Genomic DNA, 27,921 nt, shown 5'->3' with positions numbered 1-27,921 from the left:
ACACATGGCAAGGAAGCAGCTGCACAGTATGGAAACACATGGTTAGATAAAGAGTATAAAAAGTACATGGTTAGGTAATGAAACGTTTGGGATATGCATCCAAATTGATATTATCAATAGATATATATTTACATAACAAGACAGTGTGCTCGATCGACTGCGCAGGAATGAAAGTTTGTGTATGGTGGCCTTTGCTTGAAATGAGATTTACCTATACAACGGAACGTCTAAAGTTCAACACAGTCCTTTCAATGGCCAAAATTCAGTTTTGGAACCCATAGTTAATACAGGAGATAGTCAGTGAGTGAGTTCACGCATTACAGTTTTGAACATTCTTAGATGAGCATTTGACTAAATTCCCTTAGTTGATTCTGGATCAAATTCACGATTGTCATTTACATTGTCATTATATTTTGAATGGGATGCAGTGATTGACTGGCCAGTCCACGGTGTGCCCAATCTCTTACTCAAAGGCATCTGGGATGGACTCCAACTGCCCTGAAAAATAAATTAACTGCTGCTAATAATAAAATGTAAGAACAAAATAAGTCGTTGCAACCACTACTGTAAACCAAATGTCCTTGACGGATTATGGGAAAATGTAACAATAAATTGCTATTCTTATTATTTATTTATTTACATTTTTTTATTAGAACAATTAGTTCATCCAATTTGTATGCCCATACTTATTTTCAACTCTCGAAAGTCAAAGAAACAGCAAAGTCAATCTCTGTGTGCTTTTGTGACATGCGCTGACGCCAGTTGACGTGCTGACGTTCAAATTGGGTCAAGGTCCCAATTGGACAACCTGGTTGATTTTTTTAGAGGTTCCACTGTAGTAAGCAAATGAGTGATTGCAAAAAGCATGGTGTTCATCAAGTCTGTGTGCGTATGCGTGCGTGCATGTCGGTGCGTGTGTGTGTGTGTGTGTGTGTGTGTGTGTGTACTTTTCTAAAGCGAACTAAACATCGTAACGAATTGGGACAGCTCCGATTTACTGCTCAGCAGGAGAACACTGATGGAGTGTAACGCGTCCAAGGATGGAATGTGAGAGAAAAACCAAAGAAAACACAATGACAGGGCCAAACTGGTAGTCACATTAAAAAGGAATTGCTGCAAACCTTCAAGTGTTTTTGTCGCTTTTCCCCGTTCTTTAGCAGTGACATACTGTATGAAAGCCCACCATTTGTTCAAAACATTCTCGTCAGACAAAATGTGTTTTCACTTATTTCTGGATGCCGCCGCTAACCGGGGTTTGCGCCCTCTGCCTTCACCATCTGCCTCGCCGCGTCCAAACATGTCCAAGCATCCGATATGGTGGAGCCTTGGAACGTCGGGAAAAGCCTTCCACGAGAGAGAATATTTGGCCGCCTTGTCGCAAAGTACTCCGTTAGACGAGAGTTTATCCCAACGTGTCACATTCAATGCTAGATGACTACAGTTAAAACATCGATAAAACACCAACGAGCATAGCACCGTCCACTAAATCGCGGCTAACTCGGCATCTCTCGGCTCACTTTGAAGCGTCACGAACACACAAAAGGAGAAAACGGTCACCATAGTCTTCTATTAGCTACACTTTGTTACTGTGGGGTACATGAGCAATGCTTGGAGGTCTTCATTTTCATCCGTTTGACAATATTTCAAGTTGAAGTCCATTTTCCATGGAGGGACATGTCCAGCAGAAGGCACAGAGGAAGGAGGAAGGAGAAAGGAGTGGACGGTCGGCAACCGCTCCCTGCTTCTCATTGAGTGACGGATGCAGACATGGAAAGAAGTGAAGTGTCCTGGGTGACAGACCATGTGTGAGTGCTCAGACCAGGCCTTCCGGAATACGGACGGGTGTGTTCTGCGTACAAGTAAATACACGGCAAATTGGTACCCTTATCGCTAGTTGGTAAGGATGGCTGTTGGTGACTTAATATTTGATAGCCTTGCTTCATTTTTCTTAATTATAGTTGCTTGGTTGGTTAGTGGATTCGTTTTTGCCCGTTGGTTGGTTGGCTTATTTTGGTTGGTTGTTGGTTGGTTACTGTAGGTCAGGGGTCTCGTCTCGTGAGCCCCTAAGCAGCCTATTTTATATGTAACCCTGTTCCACAACAGCTGATTCAAATGATCAGGATCGTTATCAAGCTTGTGCAAAGCTCGCTGATGAGCTGATCATTTGAATCAGGTGTTGTGGAACAGGGTTACATATAAAACAGCTGGAAAGGGGCTCACGAGGACTGAACTTGGAGACCCCTGCTGTGCAATAGGTGGTTTGCTGGTTGGGTGCTTCATTTTGGTGATTAGTTTTTATTGGTTAGGGTTAGTTGGTTGTTTTTTGGTTTTTTTTGTTCAATGGTTGATTTGGTTTTGTTAATTGTTAGGGAGGTAGTTGGTTGGTTGGTTTTGGTTGTTTGGTGAGGTCGCCGGTTGTTTTATACGACATAGGATAAGTGACAGAAAATGGACGGCTAGGTGTTTGGTAATTTAGTCAACTGCAAGTGCTTATTGAAAACATACACTTATTACACATTTCTAGCAATGTGCCTGTTTGAGGAAGGGGTTTATTTGTGATTGACTCCCCCAGAAACTAACAGCAGCTATCATTGGAACGGGCCACGATCTGAGAAAATATATTGAGAGGTTTTTTTAAAAAATTTTTTTTTTATCGTTAGTCTGCTTTCATTGAGGCCAACCGGGGCAGTTGCTCTGTATGGCAGCTGCCACTTACTTTAAAAAGCACAGAATGTACTGGAGTAGGAGAGCATCTCCCAGTATGTCATCATTTTTCCAATCAAGCGAGCCAGACAAACTTTGGATCTTTCATCCTTGGGGAAGGTCGAATCTAGTTGTATTCACAAGAATGCAATCTGCCCCGGGGCCACAATTATTCCATTTTGTAGAGAGTCAGAGGCACATTAATTGTCCTCGAAATGAGAAGTTGCAGCCAGAAGGCGACTAACCTTGGCACCGCCGGAGCTACAAAATCCCTGTAAGAACCGCAATAAAAACACTAGTTGACTGTCTCGCAGCCAAGTGGTGGCCTGGCACATTACACCCTCTTCATTCTACAACACCACCGTCTGACTTAGCAAACTATATGGAGGGCATTATGTGGTGACAATACATACTTTTCAGTGGACTGCTCCTTTTTTATTTTGTATCATCTTGTGTTTTTATCACTGATTCCAGTGTTATAACAGGGCAGACTTGTATTTTGAACGGTTTTCAGGGGGACATACATTTACTTCAAATACCTTCTTTTTTTCATGTCTGTGCAGAAGAACTTTCTCTTCGGGTATCCAGAACCCTGCAGAAAAACACACACTTGAGAATCGCTTACGATATAAACATGTGGATGCATTTGCGAGGCTTTTATGGGGAAGGGAGGGACAACAAATGTATGGGAAAGTATATGGCGTTTGTTTACGCTTGATGCTGCCGCACGAAATCTGCAAATTGACGGTCCTTGGCGTAGAGCTCGATAATGCGTATCCTGTCTTGAATTTCCTGTCGGAAAGGAACATGACATCACATGCAGATAAAAGTGCATAGCGAGCAGGCGTAGGAGCCAGACGTGCCATAGTGCACGGTGACTCACCTCCTTGGTCAGTTCGCTGTTCTCGTAGATGTGTCGGATCTCCTCGCTGCTGAAGTCGGTGGAGGCCTCTGCGCTGGCGCTGCTGTAGACGGGAGCCTCGGGATAGCGGCGGTAGTAGTGGCTGTAGCCGGTGGTGGCCTCGCTCTCGTACATGGGGTTGTACTTGGTGGCTCTCTCTAGCGACGGAATGCTCTCCGCACGTCTGCAAAGAATTGTGCTCTTTTCGTGTTCAATTCTTTCACACAGGCAATTTTTGAACTGTGGTTCATTTTCCACCCATAGCGCAGTTGTAACGGTACACATCAGTGGTCCTAGCACGTTGTAACTGTACATTTCCTTATCTTGGTTGTGACAGAACAGTACTTTGGCCCAAGCTTAATTGTAATGGTTCAATTTCGTGGCCCCAGCTCTGTTCGGTTGTTATGGTACATTTCCTTGTTCCTAGAACAGCTGTAATGGGACACCTCCTTGGCCCTTGCACTGTTGGAACATTACACTTATAGCACAGGTATAGATATACACTTTTGAGGCCCTAGCACGGTTGTAATGTGTCAAATTGACCATAGCATTATTGCACTTTGGAATTGTACACTTCGTTGACCTTAGCACGATTAAAATCGTACAGTTCTTTGGCCATAGCATGGTTGCAACATTTCCCTTCCTTGGCTTTTGGTAATCAGACTTGGTGTGGACCAATCAGTTACAAATGAACCCAAGTTTGTCCGCGGTGAGAAGAGGAAATTCAATGCAGCTAGCAAATTCTTACATTTGTTTTCTTTGGTCAGGTCAGGTGTGATGTGATGTTTTTTTCACAGGTGTGAATACCCCTTGGTAAACTATAGACGTGAAACCACTCTAACACAAAAAATAGCCCGGGAAGCAAGAGATGAACAGAATAACCTGAAATACATGTACCGTTTATTCCCCTAAATGATGCCGAATAATTCCTCTAAGCCTAAACCACACTCCAGACTATCACAAGGACAATTGCCTTAATACTGCAAATCAATGTACTATCGGAGCAGGTAATCGGCTGAGCTTATCAGATTTTCTCCACAGGCAGCAACACCACACACATCACTTGTAGATAAAGGACAAAGAATGTGTCCTTCTTTTGTGTGACTGCCAAAACAGATCATGAATAAAGAGTGAAGGATTGTGCCTGTTCAGCCATGAGAGTCTCCACTCGTTTTGACCCTCTAAACAAAATAAGCAGACTGATTCTTTATGAAACACGTTATATTTAGAGAAGTCTTCAATTTTTTAAAATTGATTGCACACCCACACCAGGCAAGTTGTACTCAAGCATGTTCAACCACTAAAAGGCAGACTGTTGGATAAGTGTGGGTAAATCATACCGTACTCAAGCTTGGTACATTTCCTTTTAGACAAAGCATGGTGGTAATGGTACACAATTCCATGGTCAAAGCACAACTGGAACAGTAAACTTCCCTTTCTTGGACCATGCACAGCCAAAACAGTTAGCTTCCGTGGCTCCTCCGGCTCACTTCCTGGGTCCCAGCACGGTTATAACACTTCCAAAGCCCTATTTGCAGTACAGGTCTAACGGTTCACTTTCTTCGCGGTTGTAACGGTTCACTTGAAAATAAACTGCTTTCTCTGAGACCTCCAAAACACTTCGAGAAGACTGGCTTAAAAGACAGAATCATGTTTCTTCTTCCTCTTCTCGTGTGTCAGCTGCAGGGACCTAATTGGGTCTACAACCAAAATTTCATTTGCAGGCCCCCCAACGGCTATTTTTCATAGCCAGAAAAAGTGTTGTCGATGGCAGTGGCGGTGCTGAGTGACGGATATGTGAACGATAATGTACGAATGTCACTCGATGCCCGGGGTGACGGGCAGTTTTCATTTTGACCTGAATTGATGGAAATTTTGCAATAGATTTTTCTCTGCCAGCCTTGCGCTCCATGCGATCCTTCCGCTGAGGCCCGGGAATTTAAGTTGTCGCCTCTCAATGGTCGTGAGCAGTTGTGTGCGGGTGTTTAAACGCTGAAGAACCTCCACATTGGTGACATGATGGACGTAGGAGATTCTCAGTATTCTTTCATTTCTGCAGCTTGATTGTTTCCACGTTTAGAGTCCAGGCTTCAGCTCCATACAGAAGGACCGACACCACGAAAGGTATTGATTGGACGAGTTTAATGTTGATCGACAGCTTTCGAGCTAAAAAGATTGGGCTCATCTTGTTGAATGCGTTTCTGGCCTTACCAATTATTCTTCCGATCTCTTTCTTGCTGCTGCCGTCTGCTATCATTGTGGTTCCGAGGTATGAATATGAAGAAACTTGCTCCATAAATTCATTGCCCGAGGTAAGAAATAATGCTTACGCCTGGTAGAATCTAGCATTTTGTGAGTTCAGGTTATTGGGGTATTGAACAATGTGATGGATGCAGGAAATTCTGTCACAAATGGTAAAGTGGTGAAAAAGTTCCCTTACCTTATCGGATCCTCTGACTCATCCTTATCGTACTGATCCCGCAAGGTCCTGGCAAGGAAGAAGATCACTCCAGATGCCACCAAGAGGAATCCGGCCACTGAGGCCACCGCGATGCCAACCACCAGAGGCTCAGATACATATTCCTCGCAGTGCTCTCCTCTGTACCACCAGTTTTCTCCAACACGACACCTGAGGAGGGTAGTGTACGTCCAATTTGTTTATATAAAATCTAAAGTGATGGGGTACTAGTGAGATTTTGGTTAAAAATATGCCCCAAACTGTTTTAGATGGGTAACTTGTAGCTCCCGTTAGGTTGATCGAACTGTCAACCTGTGTAGTGAAACCTTTTGTAAACCAAGGACTTTGATTTATATCTTGTGTGACGGATTTCATGCATTTGAGCTATCGGATATGGAGCAGCACTGTGTGGGAATGTATAGTCATGTTTGCTTCTCAGGATAGCCGCTGACTGGTTACCTGCCATTTGCTTGTTATGTTTGAACATCTTACCGTATGCACGCTGAGGTTGATTTATATTTGACTGGTGTGGCAATAAACATGAAAAACATGAGATCCGCCATTATTTGTTTACTTTATGCATACCCGAGACAGCACAAAGTACTTCATTATGCATTATTTGGTGTGAAACAAAAGGTTGTGTTTGGATTAGTGCCTCCAGCGTGTCTGTTCATAATTATTTGGGTAAAACCGCAGTGAGCACAACAACCACATGTTCCAACTGCCCCTTTTATCAGGTTAACCTCATGCGTGAGCCTCATAAAACAACAAGAAAGACTTGATCTAGGACGTTTTAAAAATAGGGGTTCCAAACATACCCAAGGCACAGTAGTCTTTTGAAATGTAATTATAATACCTACAAAGAATGCTGACCAGATATTTACATGGAGTCAAAACGGATGCCACCCGTCGCACTATAAGGCCATGTGTAGGATGTACTGCATGTGATTTCATGAAATCATCTTTAATATTATACAAATTAGTTGTTAACACGGCAAATGTCTACACTTTGGGTCATCTTAGGGACTGATTATATGCCTCTGTAGGTGCTGCTGTTTTGGGGTAGCAACAGATTTCATGAGAACTCAGCGGGTAACACTGCATTAAGTAAACTTGATATATCTCAACTCCAGGCAAAAGATGCTTGTTCTTTGCTAAGATATTTCTTCTAAGCAGGCAGTTTTTTGTGTAAGAGCATTTCAACTACTTCAAGCATTTTTCTTCTTAAAGAAGAAGTCAAGTCAAAATGTTTCTTTACAAAAATATGTTCCATGCAGTCCAACAAGTCTAAACATGGTATTCTGATTAATAATGCATTTGTGGAAAATTAAACAGCAAAATCCACCCGTTTTTATCCATCTCATTCTCCCACTTGCTGTTGGCATCACAGTGCCTAAGGGCTCAGCTTGCAAATGTCACATGACCAAACACAGAAGACAGATGAGCCGTGATTGGTCGTTAGTTGAGCCCTGAGCAACTGTGATGTCATTTTCAGTCAAGTGGGAAAATGGCCGCCCCCCCTGAGATGGACACAAATGGTTCGATTTTGCTGCTTAATTCATATTCCAGAAGGGCCGGAGCTACATGGTGGCCTGGGGTGGCCATGGCCACCCACTGTCACTCTCTGGCCACTCCGACACCAAGGGGACATTTTTAATATATGTGATTTATTGTAACATTTTTCACTTGGCTTCCCCTTTAAAAATCCCCATAAGGTATTATAACTTGTCATTATACTGTATTACATTCTAGGTGTAGGTAACAGGTCTTTGAAGACATTGGTAGAGGGTTTGAGGCTAGCTCTGTTTTCTTTTTTTGTTTTTAAGACATATTTCCAGGTCAAACTTTCCAGTTCTATTGGTAAATAATTATTCTAGAATTTAGTAATATTTTCCTCATATTATTCCTTTTTTTCCTTTCCAGGTTTTGAAATGTAACTATTTATTGTCCATGTAGGAATTTACATACTAATGCATCTACTGTAATTGAGGGTTGCGTTTATATTTCTTAAGTGAATGATGCTCCACTTCCTGGCATGCAGTATTGGAGGGATAGCCACTACTTAAAGAAATACGGTAATGGGGTTATTATTTTTATTTATTTTTTTTATTTCTGAGTATATATTGTATAATAAGTGTTCTATGAAGGGTTAAAGCAAGTCCAGCGTTGTATGTCGTCATTGTGTGTGGAAAAAGTAACACAATGTTATGAGACCTCAAATATATTATGTTGGATATAATTTTGATGCTTTCTCAGTATGAGCTGGAATATTTGGACGGACAGACATCGCACTCTCAAGCAAATATAAAAGCAGCAGGAGGCGTTCTGCTTTCCTCCCGCATGTTTCAATGCTAAAGACGAGACATGCCTGCTGTGATTTAAGCCTCGAAATCCTGCAGACGTGTACGCCTGACCAACACACACATGGATCATTTCCCCCTAATCTCCACCCACCTGCAGATGGCTCCCTGGCCAGGGATGATGTCACACTTGCCGTCGTTGAGGCAAAAGTCGCTGCGTAGCTCGCAGATGCTCTGACAAGGCAGACCGTCCACGCTAAAGTAGCCAGCGTTGCACACGCACTCGGCCTCTCCCGACCACTTGTTCACCTTGCACTTGGCGTACTCGTTACATGCCTGGAACTTGCACGGGTCAGCCCGGTCGCCTGCAAGTCGAACAACCGCAGGAATGTTATTGTGCAGTAAGTGTCAGAGCAGATCAAAAACACATTTACTTTGTAGTACACGTGGTATCAGCACTTAAAAAAGAAGCAACATGTTGGTCGCAGTTTGGGACACATTTTGTACTTTGTATACGGATCGTGTTTGCACATAGATCAACGTTTCTTGGTCGATCCAAGTAACGGAGATTGCACCAAGTTAGATCTTACAAATCCAAATCATATTGTACCCTCCATGGTGAGCCAAAGCACCGCAGTAGTTTGGAGACAAGGGGGCTTTGGTTTCTTATTACCACCAAGCAGAACAGTTCTGGAAACTTCATCACCCGTTTCTATGTTTCCATGGTAAAGAATCACAAAATAGAGGACCCTGTAGCATACCACTTCTGAGCATGCTCATGTTGGAGTATCATTCGCATCCTAGCACAGTGTTTGATCAAGGTGATATAAACCATGGTGTACTGCAGCAGACCAAATTGAACTGTACTTGTAGTTGGCCTTGCGTCTTTCGGTCTCAAAGCCATGAGGCTCGCAAAAAGTCCAACCAATACAGTCCTTTGTGATTGGTCAACAAAAATCACAGTGATAAATGTGGAATCATAAGTCTGATCATGGTTCACCCATATGAACCGTGTCACTTGGTGGAAATATCACTTCTACACCAAGCAGAACAGTTTGGTTCAGTTTGTTATGGTGCACCTTGTTCTGCCTTTCAATTGTAAAGGCTCCCAAAATATCTGACCTGCACAGTCCCTATTTGTTGTAGTAGCGCTTGGCATAGCAGTGAAAACAGTTCGAAAATGCTAGCTGATGCTAAGTTGAATTTGTGTCCGTAACAGCAGCTAATGTTGGCAGCAGAAATAGCAAATACAAGAGTGGCTATGTTTGCATTACTGCTATAGCTGCAAAACTGTAAAGATGATTCTTAACAGTTGTCATCTGTTTCTGCGAGACCAAGATGGCTTTCTGTCGAAATAATAAGCGCATTAGCCATGTTAGTTCTATCAGCAAGGGAGCAATGAAAGAAAGCCTACATGTGTTTGAAATTTATTGCAACAGAGGAGGAACATATGACCAGAAAAAAAGACCTTAGTCATGTTTTTTTGTGACCTCAGTAGTGTGCGAAGCATTTGATTTCGAAAGACTTTGACAGTCTGCATTGCAAACAAAACATGATTCACCATTTTCAGGGATGGGATATTAGAAAAGGATTCATAGTCTCATATTATGTAAAGACATGTTTTCCAGGGTGACTTCATAGGTGTGACGGCGGCTTTTGATGTTCAGTGGTGAGTTAGTCGAACCACTCATGCTGATGTCATGTTTTGATGTCACTACCGGAGACCTTGCCAAAGTTTTTTAAGGCGCACACCCTCAATGCAGTTGGGGTGCCTAGCACCACAGTGTGGGAATTCCTACTCTAGTCAAGTCAAGTTGAGTTTATTTGTATTCCTCTTAATCACAAAAGAGTCACAAAGAGCTTCATAAACTCACCGTTGACAAACATTAGCAACATCCCTAAAGCAAAAAAAACATGGGGGAAAAATAAGATGCCTCGATCAGGCACCACAGATGGAGAGAATCCTCCTTGTGTGGAGTTTGCAACTCACCGTGCTGAGTCCCACAAAGTATCGATGTTAGGTTCGTTGAAGCCTCTAAAAAAGTTCATAGGTGTGAATGTGAATGCTTGTTTTTTTGGTAACTGGCTTGGTAACTGACTGGAAAGTATAGCAGGTGTATCCTGTGTCTCGCTCAAAGTCAGATGGGATTCCAGATGGGGTTCCATCTCACACATGAGCAAAATGAGAATAAGACGTATAGAAAATGGATGGATTGATGTTAATAATTCACATAATTATTAAGCCAGACCACCGTTACAGTTTTGAATCCCACCTCATGGAGGGTGCCCACACGGCACTTTGGACTGACAGCATTACCGCAATAAAACACCGACCTCATTCGCACCTCACTCAACAAACCAACTTAGTTGTCGCACCGCCTCTCCTCTGAGGAAGTGCTTATATAAGCTAACTTTTTTATTTTGTATAAAAGAAAATCAGTCTTGTGGGGAAAAAAAGGTTTACATCAATCATTGCCATTACACTTTTAATCTTACACAAACCTTGGAAGGCCCTACCACAGTTTGGGAATTCTTGCACAACCACAAAAAACAATCTGACAGAGTTGGCACACCCCCTCTCTCCTGAGGAAATACCCATATTTAACCTTTCACACTATAATGTGTTGCCAGACAGCCATCACACTTCAAATCTTATGCACTCTTTAAGGACGCTTGTATTACAGTATAGTAATGTCACAGTAAGGCTCTAACCTGATTCAACGTCCAAGGAGTACTTATCGATGGCAAGGTTCATGGTCTGGTAGGCCGTGTTGCAGAAGTCCTCCAGGATCAGGTAGACGGTGCTGGTGACGCCCTGAGCCACGGGTTTGCCAAACTTCATCCGGCTGTTGACGACAATGCTGCCATTTCGAAAGTTTAGGATCTCCAAGTTCTCAAAGTTACTCAGGTTGGACTGGAGGTACGGCACAAGCTGAAGAACAAAATTGCACATGTGTTAGTGAAAATATAGATGACCACAAGTGATTTTTCCTTTTTAAATGTACCAGTTCTAGGAAGCGTTGCTCCAATGCTTTGTATTCTGGGGAACTCTTGTTGAAGAGATCCTCAGAGAAAATCATGTTGGTCACCCTCAAGCTGAAGAACACCATGAGCGCTCGACCAGGGTTGGACGGCATGGCAATGCTGGCCGGATCGGTGCCGTGTGATACACTGAACGGGAATCCCGTGCTACCTTCTTCCGTGTGGTTGATCAAGCCGTAATGGAAGACATCATAAGCGAGGTCTTCCATGGGAGATTCATTTTCATCACTGTTCTGGATCTAAGGAACAATGGTAGTTTCTTGTGAGGCAATGACAACCAGCATCAAGCTTCTTACCTCCTGCGCCACATTCCGGCTTACCTCCACGAGTGAAGGCATTACGATGTCTGGTTGGCCCTCGACAGCTGTATTGACATCAGCTACACGGGTGAATGGTGACTCCTTCTCGGCGGACATTGCAGTCGTTTGGGCGGGGCTCAAAGGAATGCTGACCGATGGTTCAGGTGCACCCTTGTTGACCAGCAAAATGTCGTCATCTGCGAGATCGTCACTTGCGATTTCGGAAGCTTCTGGAGGTTCTTCAAGAGACACCGGAGCTGAGGCTGGGGCTTCCTCAGGAGTTTGCCCTTCACTCTCTGTTGCTTCTTCCATGCCACCTTCTTCAACTAAAGCTTCCTCAGGATGCTTAGAGTCTCCTTCAGCTGCCTCACTCACCACATCAGGAACAAAGTCATCCTCTGTGGTTTCACTCACGAGGAGGTCTTCAGTGTCGACACCATTGTCCAGATGTTCCTCTTCCAGAACAACCATGTCTTCAGTGTCGTGCACCACTGGAGTTGTATCTGGCCACAGCAGGTTGTCCAGGTCACCTATGCCTGAGGCCTCCACCACCGTTGGTGGTTCAGGCAGTGTGACTTCATCGTGATCCACGGAGGGGGGAGGCTCCTGCTGGTCTTCATCTGCGAGTTTGTCTGCAGCGGTGGCCTGCACCGAGTTCTCCAGAAGCAGATCCTCTTCCCTGATGCCTGGAAAAACAAAAATGAATTCTGTGAAACTTGGTGAGTTAGCCATGAAAATATGAGTAGTTCTTTATAGAGGCACAATTGAGGGACACATTTAAAGAAGCCCCTTGTAATCTGCATCATAACTAAACCTATCATGACAGACTTATTTGTGGAAATCATGTCAAATGGCGGGGGAGTTGCATATGGGACATCAGTTTGGTTCAGGTTTGTTTTCAGATTCTGGTGGGGATATGATCATCTACAGTGGCGGGATTACAGTTTGACAGTCAATGGCAAAAAACTATCTTCAATTTCATGCTCCGCCCACATTGTGAAACATACTGTAATACAAAAAAGTTCTGCAATTAAGTGTCACCTGACTATCTAGTCAATAACTCGTTCAGGCTAAGGCTCATTTGGGGTAATACCTTAGTACATCGGTCACCCTTTTGCACCACAGACAGACAGACATGGGCAAAATCTGGCCTGCCCACAGTCTCTCACCGACCCTCACAGTGACCATCAAGTCAAAATAAAATGTCAAATAGGTGGTGCTTTTGTTTTGAAAGTTGTGCTTTTATTTTATGTGCACACTTGTGGACGCTAGTTCAAGATAGGTGGCAGGCAAGAGTGACGACTTGTGTCTGCAGTGTTGCCGACTAGCAACGTTATTGCTATTTTTAGCGACATTTTTCGACGACTCTTGCAAGTATTTTTCCCAAAAAGTGACTCTAGCCAAAATGATAACAGTGGTTCTAATGTTAGTACCATTCTTATTTCCAAGCGGGCTGAGAAGATTTGGCCTAATAACAATATATGCATATCTGCAGTTTATATTGTACGTTTATAAGTCATTACTGTCATGTATCATACTTCCCACTTAATCGATATGTTTGGGAGTCCTGACTGGGAACGGCTAGTATGAGCTGGCAGTTATTGCAGAAAATTAATGTCATATTTTTAAAGTGTAAAGTGTCATAGTCGGTCTTTTGAGTTTGGTTTTTGACTTTAGTTTCAAGAGTCCGCTGATAGTGTAGTGGTACACACGCCTGAGTTGTGTGCGGGCAGCGTGGGATCGATTCCCGCTCAGTGACAGTGTCTATGTGTGCCCTGCGACTGGCTGGCGACCAGTTCGGGGTGTAGTCTGCCTTCGCCCATTGACGGCTGGGATAGGCTCCAGCAACTCCCCGCGACCCTATATAGGATAAGCGGTTTGGAAGATGACATGACATGACTTTAGTTTCATGTTTTTCCTTGTGTTCCTTTGTCCCTCTCATTAAGTTGTTGAGTCTACCTGTGCTTGTCATCCCGGTCCCTTGTGTTACCCAACCAGCTCCCTCCTACCCGCCGTGTCTTGTCCAGGTGTTCCTCGTTGTATCGTCAACTTGTCTGTATTTAGTTCCCCGCTTTCTTTCAGTCCTTGTCAATTCGTTGTCATTTGCCTGTTGCTGCTGTGTCTAGGCCGCGTCCTTTTCCTGAGCATTTGTTTAGTCCTTTGATCCTTGTTGTTTTTGGACTTCAACATTTTTGTTGTCCCAGTGCCTTGCTTTCCTTTTCGATTTTTCTTTAGTTAAATACTTAATATTGCACTTTGTTTTTGCCTGCGTTTGGGGCCTCCTCCACAATAATTATGACAGTAAAGACTTCAATGACTTACTTATAATTTTGTTTAAAATGTGTATTTCCTAATTAGAACAATACATACCACATCTACACACATAGCAATTTATTGAAATAAGACAATATGCTTTTTCCAAAGACAAAAATAATATAGGCAAAGTTCATGTTAGCGTGTTGGCAAGGCCCACGGCTAGCGTTCCATTTTCACATGCCCCCTTTGCAAAATGTATTGGCCACCTCGGATTTAAACGGAACAGCGCAGAAACAAGTAAAAACATGCTGGTCCCATCTTGGTGTAATGGAAGAGGTATGTTACTTATATCCAGTCCCCTCCGTAATTGGACTTGGAAATATAAACAAGGGATTCATTGTTTTTGGCTAGTTTTGAAAGCTTCATTACCTCCATTGGAAACCTGTTACGCAGAGTGTGCTTGGTGCATGATAATCACTTGTAGCGATAAACCTGAATTTTTTAAAGACTATCATCTTTTATTGTCCCTTCCTTTTTCTTGGAAGTTGTAGGCTCTTCTTCTGTCTCATCATTTCAATGTTTTTATTTAACCCATTTTTGCTATCTGGTAATCTACAACCATATTTTTGTTCAGTCTCTCTGCAGCCATGTACCAAATGGGCTGTGGACTAGTGCCGCTAGTTGGGACTTAATAGGAGTTCATTACAGAACTTGGCTAACTTAGGGGTTGTTGGGATTTCCACAATGAAATAGTGCTATGAGATTCAAAACAGAATATGTGCGACCAGTGAGCAACTAGCTAGGTGTAGATCACCCATAGAATGGACTTGGAACACAGAGAACGCTAATAGACAAACTACCAATTTTTGAAAGAAATTTTTGAAAACATGGGTAAAATTTCCACATGGCGAGAACGTGGTTTGACAATCAAGACTCACTGCCGGTTTCAGGTACAGCTGTCGCAACCACAGCAGGTGAAGATATCTCCACACTCTCCTCCAGGACAACAATGTCGCTTTCAGATGTCTCCACCGTGTCTCCTTCAGCACTTTCAGGCAGCAATTGGTCTCTCTTGACATCATCCATGACGTCGTCCGGGATGAGAATCTCCGCTGGTTCATTCTGCATCACAAACATGATTCGTTGTTCAAAACCAACAGCCCGTTGAAGGTTGTTGTGAGCATGTGACATCTGTTTTGCATCAACAAGACCTATACGTGCATCAGGTTACACACCATTTTCAGGAAGCTGATGGAAACTCCGGAGAAAAGTCTAATTAAAAGCAATTAATGTAGCATGAAGGTTGCTGTGTGTGCTCGCGTAATCCAAACCAGTGAGTCTCAAACTAACGCGTCACGACAAAATGGGTTCAACATGCTCCCTCAAGACTTCAACTGGAAATCAACCCAAACATGTTTTTTTCAAGAATATGTTCCCAGCAGGCCCACTAGTTGAAACACGGCATTGTGATTAATATTGCGTTTGTGGAAGATGAGTTAAGCAGCAAAATCCACGCCTTTTTAGCCATCTCAGGCTGTTTCCATTTTGTCACTTTTGTCGACTGAAAATGACATCACAGTTTCTCAGGGCTCAGGTAAGGACCGATCACGGCTGACCTGTTTTCTGAAGTTGAGTCATGATTGGTCGTTATCTGAGCCCTGAGAAACAGTGATGTCATTTTCAGTCGACAGAAGTGACAAAATGGCCGCCCCCAGAGATGGCTAAAAACGGGTGGATTAACTCTTATTCCACAAACGCAATATTTATCAGAATGCCTTGTTTCAACTAGTGGTCTTGTACAGAACATATTCTTCAAAAAAATATGTTTGGGTTGACTTCCCCTTTAACTGGAATTAACCACAGTGTCTTTCATTATAATTTATCTGCAAACACATTCATATGCTTGCAATATGTTGGCAATGTTTGTATTAAGTAAAAGTTAATGCTGACACAATTCTGGCTTCATACACATTAGAGTCAAACATTTGGAGAAGCTGCTTTTGCCATGAATTCAAATTAATGATGAAGAGCCACACCAAAACTGTTGAGGCGATGTGTCAAACATTCAAAATAACAAAAGGAGTACAGTATTAGAAACACCGAAAATGGAAAAAATATATCGAGAAGAAAGTACTTTTGAAGAAAAAGGCTGTAATTCTGCAAGAAAAAAAAAAGGCTTATTTCTGGGAGGTAAAAAAGAAGTACTCTTACAAGGATCATTTCAAACAACCTTGGGGCCCCTGGCAACCTTAACTATGTGATATTGATTGACTAAATATGTGAAACCCTCAATTGTTTAGCTTTACAACCTTTGCTAGTCGACCTGTTAGGGGCGCTCCTTCCTGTATAGAATGTCAGTTTTTATTGACAAGAATTCATTTGTAGTGTATCTATGTTGCCATCAGGGCTCCTTTTAGCATCCCACAAAGTGAATCTGTTTTTGTGCCCGGGCCAAAGTTTATGGAACATGATGCCGGCATCAATATTGTAATGAAAAGATATTTTCCAAAGAATGTCTGAAAAAGCACTGCAATCAGCTAAATCAAGGATTTGCTTTCAGCTTTTATTTACTTCCCGACATTTTTTTTTTCACTTCACGGAATTATGGGTTTCAATTAAGTCAACCACCAGACGTTTTTTAGAGCAGCCCTCAAGGGCTGCGCCGCACAAGTAAAGTCAGACGTTAGATGGTATCGCTTGACCTGAGAATAGCAGCAGATTATTACAACAATAAACAAACTAATCCGCTTCATCCCTGGCCTCGGTGCGCTCATCCCTGTTACCAGGTGAGCTGGTGCGACAGGTTAATGTCACACATGCATACTGTCTAAGGCTGGATTCACAATACACATGCAGTAGTTATTAATTTTTTTGGTGCTTTGACGTGCGAGTGTAATTCTCCCTGTGACCATATCCGCTCCTTTTTGCAGGCGTTTCAAAGGCAATTACATGCAAAAAAACAAATTGCATACAATGACTTAAACTCATTTGGACCTATGTTATCCATAAACAATAGAAAGAGTGAAGTTTGATGACATGGGAACCTTAAACCAGAAGTCACAGACACCCTGTTGTACGTGTGTTGTGCCTTGAAATGCTACGGCCGAGTGAGTGCCTTTCTCATCACTCTCTTTCCCTGCTGTGCAGAGCACAGTCCATCTTTCTTCAGCTTCTTAATAGCACAATTACTTGGACATTTCATTTTCTTGAGAACCATACTGATGGCTTACACCTCAAATATGTCAAGCACCTGCGGCTCTGAATAAGATAAGCGTTAGAGGAAACAGACGGATAGATGTCCAATAAGCTTGGACTGGGTTAATCACAAGTGTGTCACTGTTATCGCGCTTACGCCTACTCACCGAGGTTTCTCCTGCTGCGTAGATGGTCTCGGGGGTCTCGGGCACTATAGAAGCAGGAGAGAAACCATCGTGAATACAAGATGACACTTGACCGGCAAAGGACCGCAACTCATCTCAGCGTTTATTTTCCTGACTAAACAGCCGTAAATATGCTAACAGAACAACATCGGCTGCAGTGCGTCAATGGCGCGACTGCATCAGCAGCAGCTGCGGCACCGGGTGGCTGCGTTAATGCATCAGGAGTTGGTCGCCAGTAAACCACAGATCAATTTTGAATGGGACAGCCACAATGACATTGACGTGAGTCTAGTAAAAGCTTCAGCTTATCCATGCTGACTTTTGGTGAACAGCACAGTACATCTGATTGATTGCTAATCACAAAGTAATTGTTAAGTTTCAGGTACAGCAGCAGAGACTATAACCTACTTAGTGAGCAGATGTGCGCGACCTCGCCACATCTTCCCACGGCCAACACAAAAGCCTGGAGCGAGTTGAGTAAAAATCCCCAGCGTCTCTCATTTCTTGTCCTCCTGGCTTTGCGGCAGTCGGTGACAAGGACCCAAACCGCAGCGCAGTCGTCCCAAAAACCCGCCAGTGTTATTTGTTCATTAAATATGGCCCACTTTTCTTTTTTTTTTTTTTTTTTGCTTCTGTCCTCTCTGACGGTGAGAGCAGACAAATAAGAAACAGATGAGCGCTTCAGAATGTTTTCTCAAGTGGCAAAAGCGTCGTGTCGTCATGTTGCTGCAGCGTCTGCCGAGTGTCTCGGGTGACACGCCTAAGTTTGCGTTGGACGGCAGAGCATGCGCCTTCACAAGTAGCTGTTTGTGCCGTTATAGGGAGGCGGGTCTCACCACTCTCCAGGGCACCCTTCAGGAGGTCCTCGGTCACGAATGTCTTGAGCTCGCTGATGGCATAGACCAAGGTCGGGTGCTCCTTGACCTCGCGGTATGAGTTTTCCACCTGGTTGGACTGCAGAGTAAGGTAGTCCAGTTGGTCATTGCTAATGCCCGCATCGTCCACCACCAGGGTGACGGCGTAGTCCACCACGATGCCGTCCAGCCTGGATGAACAACAGCCTCTATCAGTACCCGGAAATTCTATTTACACACAAATTCTTGTTGACATGCAGGGGGTTGCGCTCTGAGAAGTTGAGGGGTATGCGCCTTGAAAATGGAATCTAACCAACATCTCGCAAGCAACCGCCAAGGTTATTGTACTTAATGAAAACGGATGAAATAACTAAAATGAAAAAAACGTTTTTATTTAAACCTTTCACTAAAACCAGCTAATAAATTGAATTACAGTGAAAATGTCCTTCATTTTCATCTTTGTCAATCAATTTCATAAATGAGCTTTCAGGTTTGCTCTGATCTAATTTGGTATTACTATATTGCTTTTTGTAGAGGAAGGTCAAACAGTAATTCGGGAATTGTAGTACTTTATTTCAACACACAAAACTTACCGTGAGTGTTTTTATTTCTTGCACCAAAGACTAATAAACACTACTAAAATTAAGCATTTCCGAACAAATAAGAACTAATAAAAACTGACACGGTTGTTCTAAAAACTAACTTAAAACTAAAAAACAAACGTCAAATCAAAATAAAAACTAACTGGAAAGAAAAATCCAAAACTATTACAACCTTGGTACCCACTTAGGCCAGGTATTCCGCTTCTTCAACATCCCACCAGAGTTGGCACACTACCCCCGACCCACTGAAAATGAATACAGCCATTCCACTCCACACCTTCTTAAGCCACATACTGCCTTCAACATTCCATCAGAGTTGGTCCACCCCTCTAACCCTAAAAAAGGCAAAACAGCCATTCCTTAAGTCTTTCATCCATGCACCACCATCATGATCCTAAAAGAGTTGGCACTTGGCACCAAAGAGTTGTTCATCGCTCAGCCGTGACGGATGACTCGACCAATTGACTCCCGCCCGGGAGGCGCTATAGGCCGAGTCAGCACAACGATCAATATCGTGCTAATGGCGCGGGACACGTCCAAAGAGGCTTTGGAGAGGAAAAAGTCATCTATCAGCCTAGGATGACTGCTGCGAGTTGTCCACTCTGACCTACTTTGCACACAGCAGCCTGAGACACTGATTTACTCTTTTCTTCTGCCTGACTCTACAAGTCACACGGTCTTGGTGACATCACCGCCGCAAAGTGTAAATGTTTTTGTAAGCGCACCTAGTGTGTGATTCAAAGGAGAGAACTCGCTAATGGTTCTTGCAGTGCATTCGCCAAATCAACATGCAATCACATTGTTTTTTATGCTCCTAAATTTTACTGGGTGAAAACTTACTGAGTCGGTGGAACTGCGGTTCACAAACTTAATTCATTCTGATATTGCAATTTCAAACAGAAACGTTCACAAAACAAAGCAAAGTTTTACATTCCAGCCCCGGAATTAATTTGGTTATTTTGCTTTTATAAGTGTGTAGTTAAAAATAAATGCAGCACAATATATAAATAAGTGAAAACATACTTTATGGTGAAGAAATAACACAAATGCCTGCACCTGCAAGCTCTTTTTGGTTTACCCACACCAATATTTTCTTTGAGGTCTTTGCTTGAAAGAAAAACAGTAACCCCTTTAGCCAAATCGTCTGCCTTGACTGCATCTTCGTTCTTAACAATAGAACAGATGGAGAATTCACCAAAACAAACTGCTTTGCGAGATCACAAACACGAACATCATTCTCATATTTCGCCATTACTTCCTCCTTTTTTTCAACAGTAAAATGTAATGCTTCTTAATAACACTATCGCAAGCAGTTTTCAATGTATTTTGATCCATACTGTGAGCTAGTTTCAGCCCCCAGCAATGTGTGACACACGTAGCCAATGATGTTTGTGCTGCATGTGAAAAAGCACAACTGAGCCGTCCATGCCATGCCAAGATTGTTTGTGAACCAAAGCATAGTGCGCAATACGTCTTGGAAAAGTTTGTGGCATTGTTGAACCAGTGTTCCTCTTTATTTCACTGCCAGTGCTAACGTTAGCTGCTAGAACTAACCTCAGATTGACTGGCTAACGAATCATTAGCTGTTACAATGTGTAGATCAGTGCCACTGCTAACATGAGCTAAGTGCAACCCACTGGTTTTTGCCACGGCTACATTGCTGGCCAGATTGAACATTTTTCATTTCAGTCACATCAGAAATCAGGTGGTGCATCCAATAGGGGTGATAGTGAGTTATTTCAAAGTGAATAAAGCAAGATCATTTGGTGGTGTTATCGGCTACAGTGAAAAAGGGAGCAACTTGAAAAAGTGAGCATTAATGTTGGCTGCTAGTGCTAGCCGCACATTGACTAGTAACATAGTAACACACTGTTTGTCTTGAGATGGAGTAAAACAGTGACCAAGGTGTTAGTAGCCCTTAGACAACAGTTAGCTGTGAGACGGGGGATTTATGCCGCTACTGCTAACACGAGCTGCCAGCTCTAGGTACAGGTTGGCTGAATAGCTGTAACAAGGGGGTATTTCAGGGTCACTGCTACCGTTAGCTGATAGTGCTGGCTGCAGGTTGAGTATCACATTATTTTCTCTGAGATGGAATATTTAGGAACCTCTGCAAATGTTAGCTGCTAGCACTTGGCCATTTTTGATGTAATGGCTCTCATGGTGAAAAGTGAGCAGAGTGAAGAAACCGGATGAAGAAACAGTTTATTATTCACACACTGTCTACTTGATATACAGGAGATACATCATCGCTTGTTATCAAAATTAGAATGGTTTACTTCTTTCTTCACTTGTTTTAACTGTTAATTTAAGACTTTGCCTGTCCAGTTGATGAAGGTTTCAGGATGGCCACAGTTTGACCCTGGAACAGGCTATGTCCATGATTTCCGATGTAAAAATGAAAGCCAGCGCATCATTTCTTTTTTAAAGTCTTCAAGTGCTAAAGCTCTAATAATCGTTCTCACCGCTCCCTCTGGCCTCCCTGCTGATCCACTTTAACAGGTGACTGAACCCTGCTAAGATCATTAGCATAAGCAGCGAGCGAGACGCAGAAAACACGTGCACACTCTTCCAGCTACACACACACTAACATACGCACAATCACACGTATGCACACTCACTCGCGCACACACAGACACTCATGAGGCTATGGGCTTAAGGAACTATATGTGTTTTTTTAGGCACAGTTCAAGGTGAAAGCAGACTGACTCACCCTTGCAGATCCTTGTGAGGCCTCCATGAAAACAAGGAAAAAGCCGTTTTAAAGGAGAGTCAGTTGTGTGTCGGATATATATGTCAGTAAACATGAAGTGGATCTGACGCAAATGGGATGAGTTCGGATTAAGCCACGTGAGAGAAAACTCACCTGAAGTCCATCACAGACACGCTCTTGAAACCAGGAAGTCCCGACAGGGCGTCCTCAATCTACACAAACACATTTTGTATATTTTAAAACTAAACACTTAATTTGTAACAGTACTCCTGTATATAATTTTGTTACATGAATGCGAGAGGGACAAAATAATACTAATGGCTCTTGGTATGATGCTACAACCACAATCATTAATATTTGCATTAACGCTTACTACAGGGAAAATAATTATATTACATATTACATTATGCCACAGTATTTAGATTTAAAATATACATATATCACCATTATTATCCACTGATTGGCTGGAAGTAATCACTTATCGCAACTGTATTCACATTCAGCATGTATTCACGGTGAAATGACGATGAGCATATAGGCATCACCAGTTGATATCATATATAATAGCTATATATATTAAATACAATAATATGTCAAATAAATAAATAAATTAAAAACATTTTTTAAAGCTGTATATTTAAGTACCTTTATTAAACTGGTATATTGTGATTATAAATATAGTAATAGTGATTAGTAGAAGTAGAAGTTTTAGTTTTGCAAAACATTAATGGGGTAAAACTACATTTATATTATTTTTATCATTTACATACTTTACACATCAAAATATTTTAAGGGTTAACCCATGTATGAATTATTTTTATAATACATATTACACCTGTGTTTCCAAACATTTAATGAGCTAAGAAAAATCTCTTAAAAAAATAAAAGTAAAGTAAAGTACAAAAGTATCAATACTAAAATAATGAACTCATCTCAACTTACTTCCAAATGTACTTACCGGTACTTAAATCTGGACTTGTTTAATTGAACTCGAAGCTGACTTATTCTATTGTACCTTCTGGCACTAATACAAGAGGATTTAATCGTTTGCACATACCTGGCGCCAGGTGCCTCTGATTAACAGCAAATAAACGTTAGCTGTTCCAGTATTTTTCGTGTCTATTTTTTTTTCTTTCTAGCAGAAGCCTGAAGGTTTTGTGATGAGTCTGCCACTGCCTAACTCAGTGTAAGTATGGTGTTCTTTGGGTGAATACAGTACATACAAACAGTATATATACACACACACAGATACTGTATATAAGTTGTGTGTGTGCGCGTGCATGTGTGTGTATGTGTTAGACCTTCTGAGAAAGCTGTCTGCTGAGCGTCTGATAGTGTAGCGAGTCGGGGTCGCCCAAGTCATCGTTGTACATGACTCCCGTGAGGAGGATGCTCAGCTCCACCACCTGCTCCAACACGGCCGCAGGTACTGGCTCCACAGGAATGTCGTTGTCCAGCTGTGGGAAGGAAAATCAAACACATAAATAAGTAGAAGAGGTGACTTTCGGATTTTCCCTGTCACAGCAAGTCACTCGTATTATTTTTTTTTTTTTTTGGCACAGTTTTTTTAATTCTGCCTGATGCAACCCACCCACCCATTTTTATCCGGGCTTGGGGCAGTGGCTGGGTAGTGTTGCACTGACCGAGAATCGAACCCAAATTGTGCAGCGCTAACAATGTCCAACATGTAAGTCATAAGGTAAAATATTATCAATATGTATGTTTACAGCATGGATTCACCTCTATTTCTGGCTCAATGACAGCTGCTTCCTCCACTTTTTCTGTCTCACCCCTGTCTTCTGAATGGTTGAGATGTACAGTAATATTAATAATTAATCATATCAACATGACAATATCATAACGATAAAATATGCATCTTTGTTGGAAGTGACCTTACCTTCGTTAGCAGGAGCTTTAGTGGTGATTGTCACATCAGGAGCTGGTGTGCTAGAAAAACCACAAAATATGAATATAAAAGGTACGGTAGTAATAGGAGTAGTGTAAACATAAATACATTATGCAGTATGTTATAAAAAATTATTCATGTTGGGATTTTGTTGTTTTTTTTAGAGTGAAGTGACTAAGAAGCATTTATTTTCTCAACTGCCAGGAGTACCAGGTAGTGAGTAGAGGTGAGATGTTTATTAAAGCGGATTAAATAACAGTTCAATCATCCATCCATTTTCTGAACTGCTTATCGTCACTTAGGTCGAAAAATAAATCAAAATATTAGATAAAATATTTGTATTTTTTGCACACAAATACATAATATAAATAATTATATGATAAATATGAACCATATACATCCATCCATCATCGATACCGCTTATCCTCACAAAGGTCGCGGGGCGTGCTGGAGCCTATCCCAGCTGTCTTCGGGCATCAGGCAGGGGACACCCTGAATTGGTTACCAGCCAATTGCAGGGCACACAGAGACAAACATCCGCACTCACAATCACACCTAGGGGCAATTTAGAGAGTCCAATCAACTTACCATGCATGTTTTTGGAATGTGGGAGGAAACCGGAGTACCCGGAGAAAACCCACGCAGGCACGGGGAGAACATGCAAACTTCACAGAGGGAGGCCGGAGCCAGGATTGAACCCGCGACCTCTGAACTGTGAGGCGGACGTGCTAACCAGTCAACCACCGTGCCGCGAACCATATACAGTACTGTATTATTTTTATTATTATTATTTTATCTCTGGCTAAGGATGTGGGCTGCAAGGGGGGCCTGATAATTGGCAATAGTAATGTCATCAAAAATGAAGGAATAATGGAACATTTTTGATGAGCAAAGGGACATTTAAGCTTGAACCTTGGCTCAAGTCAGAGAATCTGTGTGTGGAGTGCCTAAGCGTGAGTTGTAGCCGACGGCAGCTCTTGAATGAATGTGCATTCTGTTCTCGCTCATGGTAATAATACAACTGAAGTGCATCAGAAACGGTGGCATCCTTGGCCACGTATGAAGGCATTACAGTATGTAATATTTCTTTTTAAATTTTACACTAATACATCATTTTGGCCTACATATTTGGAAAAGTATTATTATGATTATATTGTATGTAATACCTCGGCATAATAATAATTTACCTGTATTGTAAGATAAATGTTATTTGTAGAAATGGGTCATCATCACTATGCACATGTAATTATATGATGTGTTTATTTGAGGTGAGGTGTTTATTTATTCAAACGGCGATTGACTGAGGCACGTAGACCACAATTTAAAGAAGTACATTAATGATATAAAGTCGAGAAAGACCTTACCTGCATGTATGATGTCCGGACCTAGTGGGTTCACTACACATTATTGGAGGAGGAGGCAATTTAAAAAAAAAAAATCAATTGAGTGAAGAAACACAACGTTTTGCTGACAAATGATTGAGAGTATTTACCTTTTCAAACCGGGCACTGCCATTTTCTGCAAGTGTGGAGAAGAAGGAAAGGTTAGCATGGGCATTAGCCTCCCGCTGCGTTTGTTTTTGTGGCTCTGTGTCAACCTGAAGCACTGAAAGGATTGACGGAGGTCAAGGGGACCTCCAAGGAGACGTTCGGTGGATGCTAATGTGCTTACGCTTGCTGCTTCTCACTTCTGCACCCTCCGCCTGGATCCGTCCACTAGGGACTAGTGGCCTTTTGGTCCCAAGGACACTAATGTTGAAAATTGGGGCCAGGAAGTTGCTTGAGTGATTAATAAGCATAATTTGTAGAGGAGTGCCATTCGTATTCAATGTAACCGAGTACAAATACAGTGGCATCTTGAGTCACACGCTTAATTTGTTCTGTGACCACACTTGTAAATCAAATTTCAAATTGAATTGAATTTGTGATTCGGCGACTAAGGATTCACCTCATCACTCCCCCCAATATTTTTTTATAATTTACTTATTTATTTATTCAGTCACTCAATTATACATTGGGGGAACCAAAATCTATTTTTTGTGAAAAACGCTTATTGGTGGAATGGTGTACACTATATCCCCACTTATTTAAGATTTTTTTTCGGTTAATCTTTTTTCTAAATGCAATTATAAAGGCCATCAATTACTCACGTATTTTCACTACTCTTACGCCAGCCAGCGCTGTCCCAATCCCCACTGTACATCTGTTTACCACATTTTAATCACGTGCAAAGGCATTTCCTATTATGTGTTATGTTAGCAATAAGCTAGTGGACTTTAAAACAAAGTTGTGTGATTGTTTTAAATTCGCACCCTCAGGCATATTTACAGTACCAGTAATTGTCTTTGGACATGGAGTGAAAGACTCTTCGTAGAGGATGAAGTACCTCTTATGAAAGGGATAGAAATATTGGCATTCAACAACTAATAGTCCAACCTGGTAGGTTAAATTAATTTATATTAACTTTTTTATTGATTACACACCCTTTCTTTTAGCTGTGGTTTGATTATATTACTTTTTACTGTTGCCTGTACTGTGCACTTTGAGATTTGTTGCCCAAATGTAAAGTGCGTTATAAATTAAATGTATTATTAATATTATAATTATTATTATTATTATTATTAATCCAGTGAAGTCAAAATGTCACTGTTATTTTGGGCTTGTTTACGCACACAGGTATCGTGATGGCCTAGCTATTTTGTGCTAGCTAACACTCAGACCTAAACTAGCTAAACTAGACCTAACTGAATATATATATATATATATATATACAAATAAGATAAAATTAAAACAATCAAAACTCTAACCATTCCCGTTTTAAAATATTTCTACTTTAAGTACATTTAATGTGAGAAACTACTTTTGATGTTTAAGTACACAGATACTTGAAGACGTTTGCTGAAGTCAAATTCTACAAGGCTAGTAAATTTGCTTTTTTTTTGTTCATTGGGTAGTTTGTTAGCTTTTCGTTTTTAATTAGTTTCTTCTGCATAACTAGGTACAACAAAAGATTTCCTCAAAACTTCAGAAAGTAGTGAACAGACCACTGAAGTCTTAATTGGTTAGTTCACTCCTTACTTAGTCTTTCCTTAGTCATTCGTTACTTACGTCGTACTTCAAGCCTAATTTAGTCATTTAATTTATTCGCTTGTTTGTTCACTCACTACCTATAGCTTTTTGTCCATAATTTAATATCTTTTGCTTTTACTTTGTTAATTTGTTCATTCTTGGTTAACTAGTTTCGTTGTTTCGTTCATTCTTTCTCGGGCATTTTTTCATGATCATGTGATGTTAACACTGGCTTGTCCACACACCTTTTTGACCACCCCCTGATGCTCCTCTGATTGGCTGAAGTAGGTGCCAATGTCTCGCGCCGTCACCACCCCTTCCTGGCACTGGCTCATCCAGCTCTGGTACTCCTCCTGCTCGGGGAGGCGGTCCCAGAAGATTTTGAAAGCCTCCCATACCGTCTCCTGGCACACTTCAGACATGGGGAACACAAGGGAACCACCAAATCAATACAGAGGAGTGGAGTAGTAGAGCATTAGTCGAAGCTTCTGGAAGCTTTGTTTCTACCACCTTAGGTTCCAAATCTAAAACTCCTTTTCCTAAAAATCCCAAAGCGGGGATCGTTTACATGCAAGAGTGAAAACTCTGGTCGCACTTGAGATTGCACAATTCAAAATTGACTCATCAAGTTGAGAATTCAGTTCAAATCGCCATAATGTGTGATGTCACACAAGACTTCTGTAAATCTTGCAAGATTTTTCTGCAAATCTCAAAAGAATTTTATTTAATAAGCTTCAAACCCATTAGCTCAACAGACAAATTTTTATTGCATACTTGTTTTTATGGAGGAATAGCTCCCAAAACAGGACACTTTGGAGGATATTTACCATAAAAATTGGAGAAGTCCAGACAGAATAGAACAAAGCATGGACTTACCTCTGAGATGAAAGAAACTAAGATGGTTTGCGACCACCTGCTTGGCGCTCTCCTGCGCGCACAGCTTGACTCCGCTCGGGAAGAGGATGTTGCGTTTGCGTCTGGACAGAGCCACACGACTTCCTCGGGACACCGTGACGTCGGATACACGAACAACACGCTGGAACGACGCTGCTTCGCCGCCAACTGGCACCTCGAGTGGACCCATGGAGGATCCTTCCAGAGTGGCGTCTAGTGGAGGCACAAAGAATACCTCAGGCTCGACTTTTAGAGGAAATCCGACAATCAAGTCATACATACCTGTGCACAGGTCCAAAAACATGAACACTAAACTAAATAAAAGACATCTCCACAAGACGGACATTTTAAATCCTTGTTTTAGATCCTGAAACCAGCACTTCCCCTTGGGTTTTGCAATGATGTCCTACAAATTGGCATAGTTCTGAAGTCTCCCAGTGCAGAAGAAGGTCACAACCCTTGGAGCAAGTGACCACTTATTTGTTTTCCTGCAAAGACAACGGCGACGCGGTGGCATGGTGCTCACAAGACACTTCCTGGCTCAA

At 42.0% G+C, this 27,921-nt stretch overlaps 1 protein-coding gene across 2 annotated transcripts; it reads right to left on the bottom strand.

Annotated features, from left to right (window-relative positions):
- impg2a (interphotoreceptor matrix proteoglycan 2a) lies at positions 1-27,921 on the bottom strand. 2 transcript variants are annotated; one of them, XM_086052535.1, is made up of 22 exons: positions 27,659-27,921; positions 27,359-27,589; positions 26,728-26,894; positions 24,907-24,932; positions 24,779-24,811; positions 23,406-23,455; positions 23,249-23,307; positions 22,810-22,965; positions 21,662-21,720; positions 21,509-21,529; positions 18,176-18,384; positions 17,322-17,365; positions 14,898-15,081; positions 11,725-12,389; positions 11,368-11,643; positions 11,075-11,294; positions 8,517-8,727; positions 6,045-6,233; positions 3,587-3,788; positions 3,416-3,495; positions 3,243-3,295; positions 1-1,849 (listed from the first exon to the last, which is right to left on the bottom strand). In XM_086052535.1, exons 1-21 carry the CDS (start codon positions 27,720-27,722, stop codon positions 3,253-3,255), a joined length of 3,189 nt encoding a protein of 1,062 aa, XP_085908661.1. In that variant the 5' UTR covers positions 27,723-27,921; the 3' UTR covers positions 1-1,849; positions 3,243-3,252. The 2 variants fall into 2 exon arrangements, with proteins under 2 accessions (XP_085908661.1, XP_085908662.1); XM_086052536.1 differs by having other exon boundaries at positions 1-1,787.

Source organism: Filicampus tigris, chromosome 14 (genome assembly GCF_054856515.1).
Source record: "Filicampus tigris isolate MCC_2025a chromosome 14, RoL_Ftig_1.0, whole genome shotgun sequence".
Lineage (NCBI taxonomy): Eukaryota > Metazoa > Chordata > Actinopteri > Syngnathiformes > Syngnathidae > Filicampus > Filicampus tigris.
The sequence above is the reverse complement of the archived record's forward strand: the minus strand, read 5'-3'. Positions and strand labels throughout refer to the sequence as shown.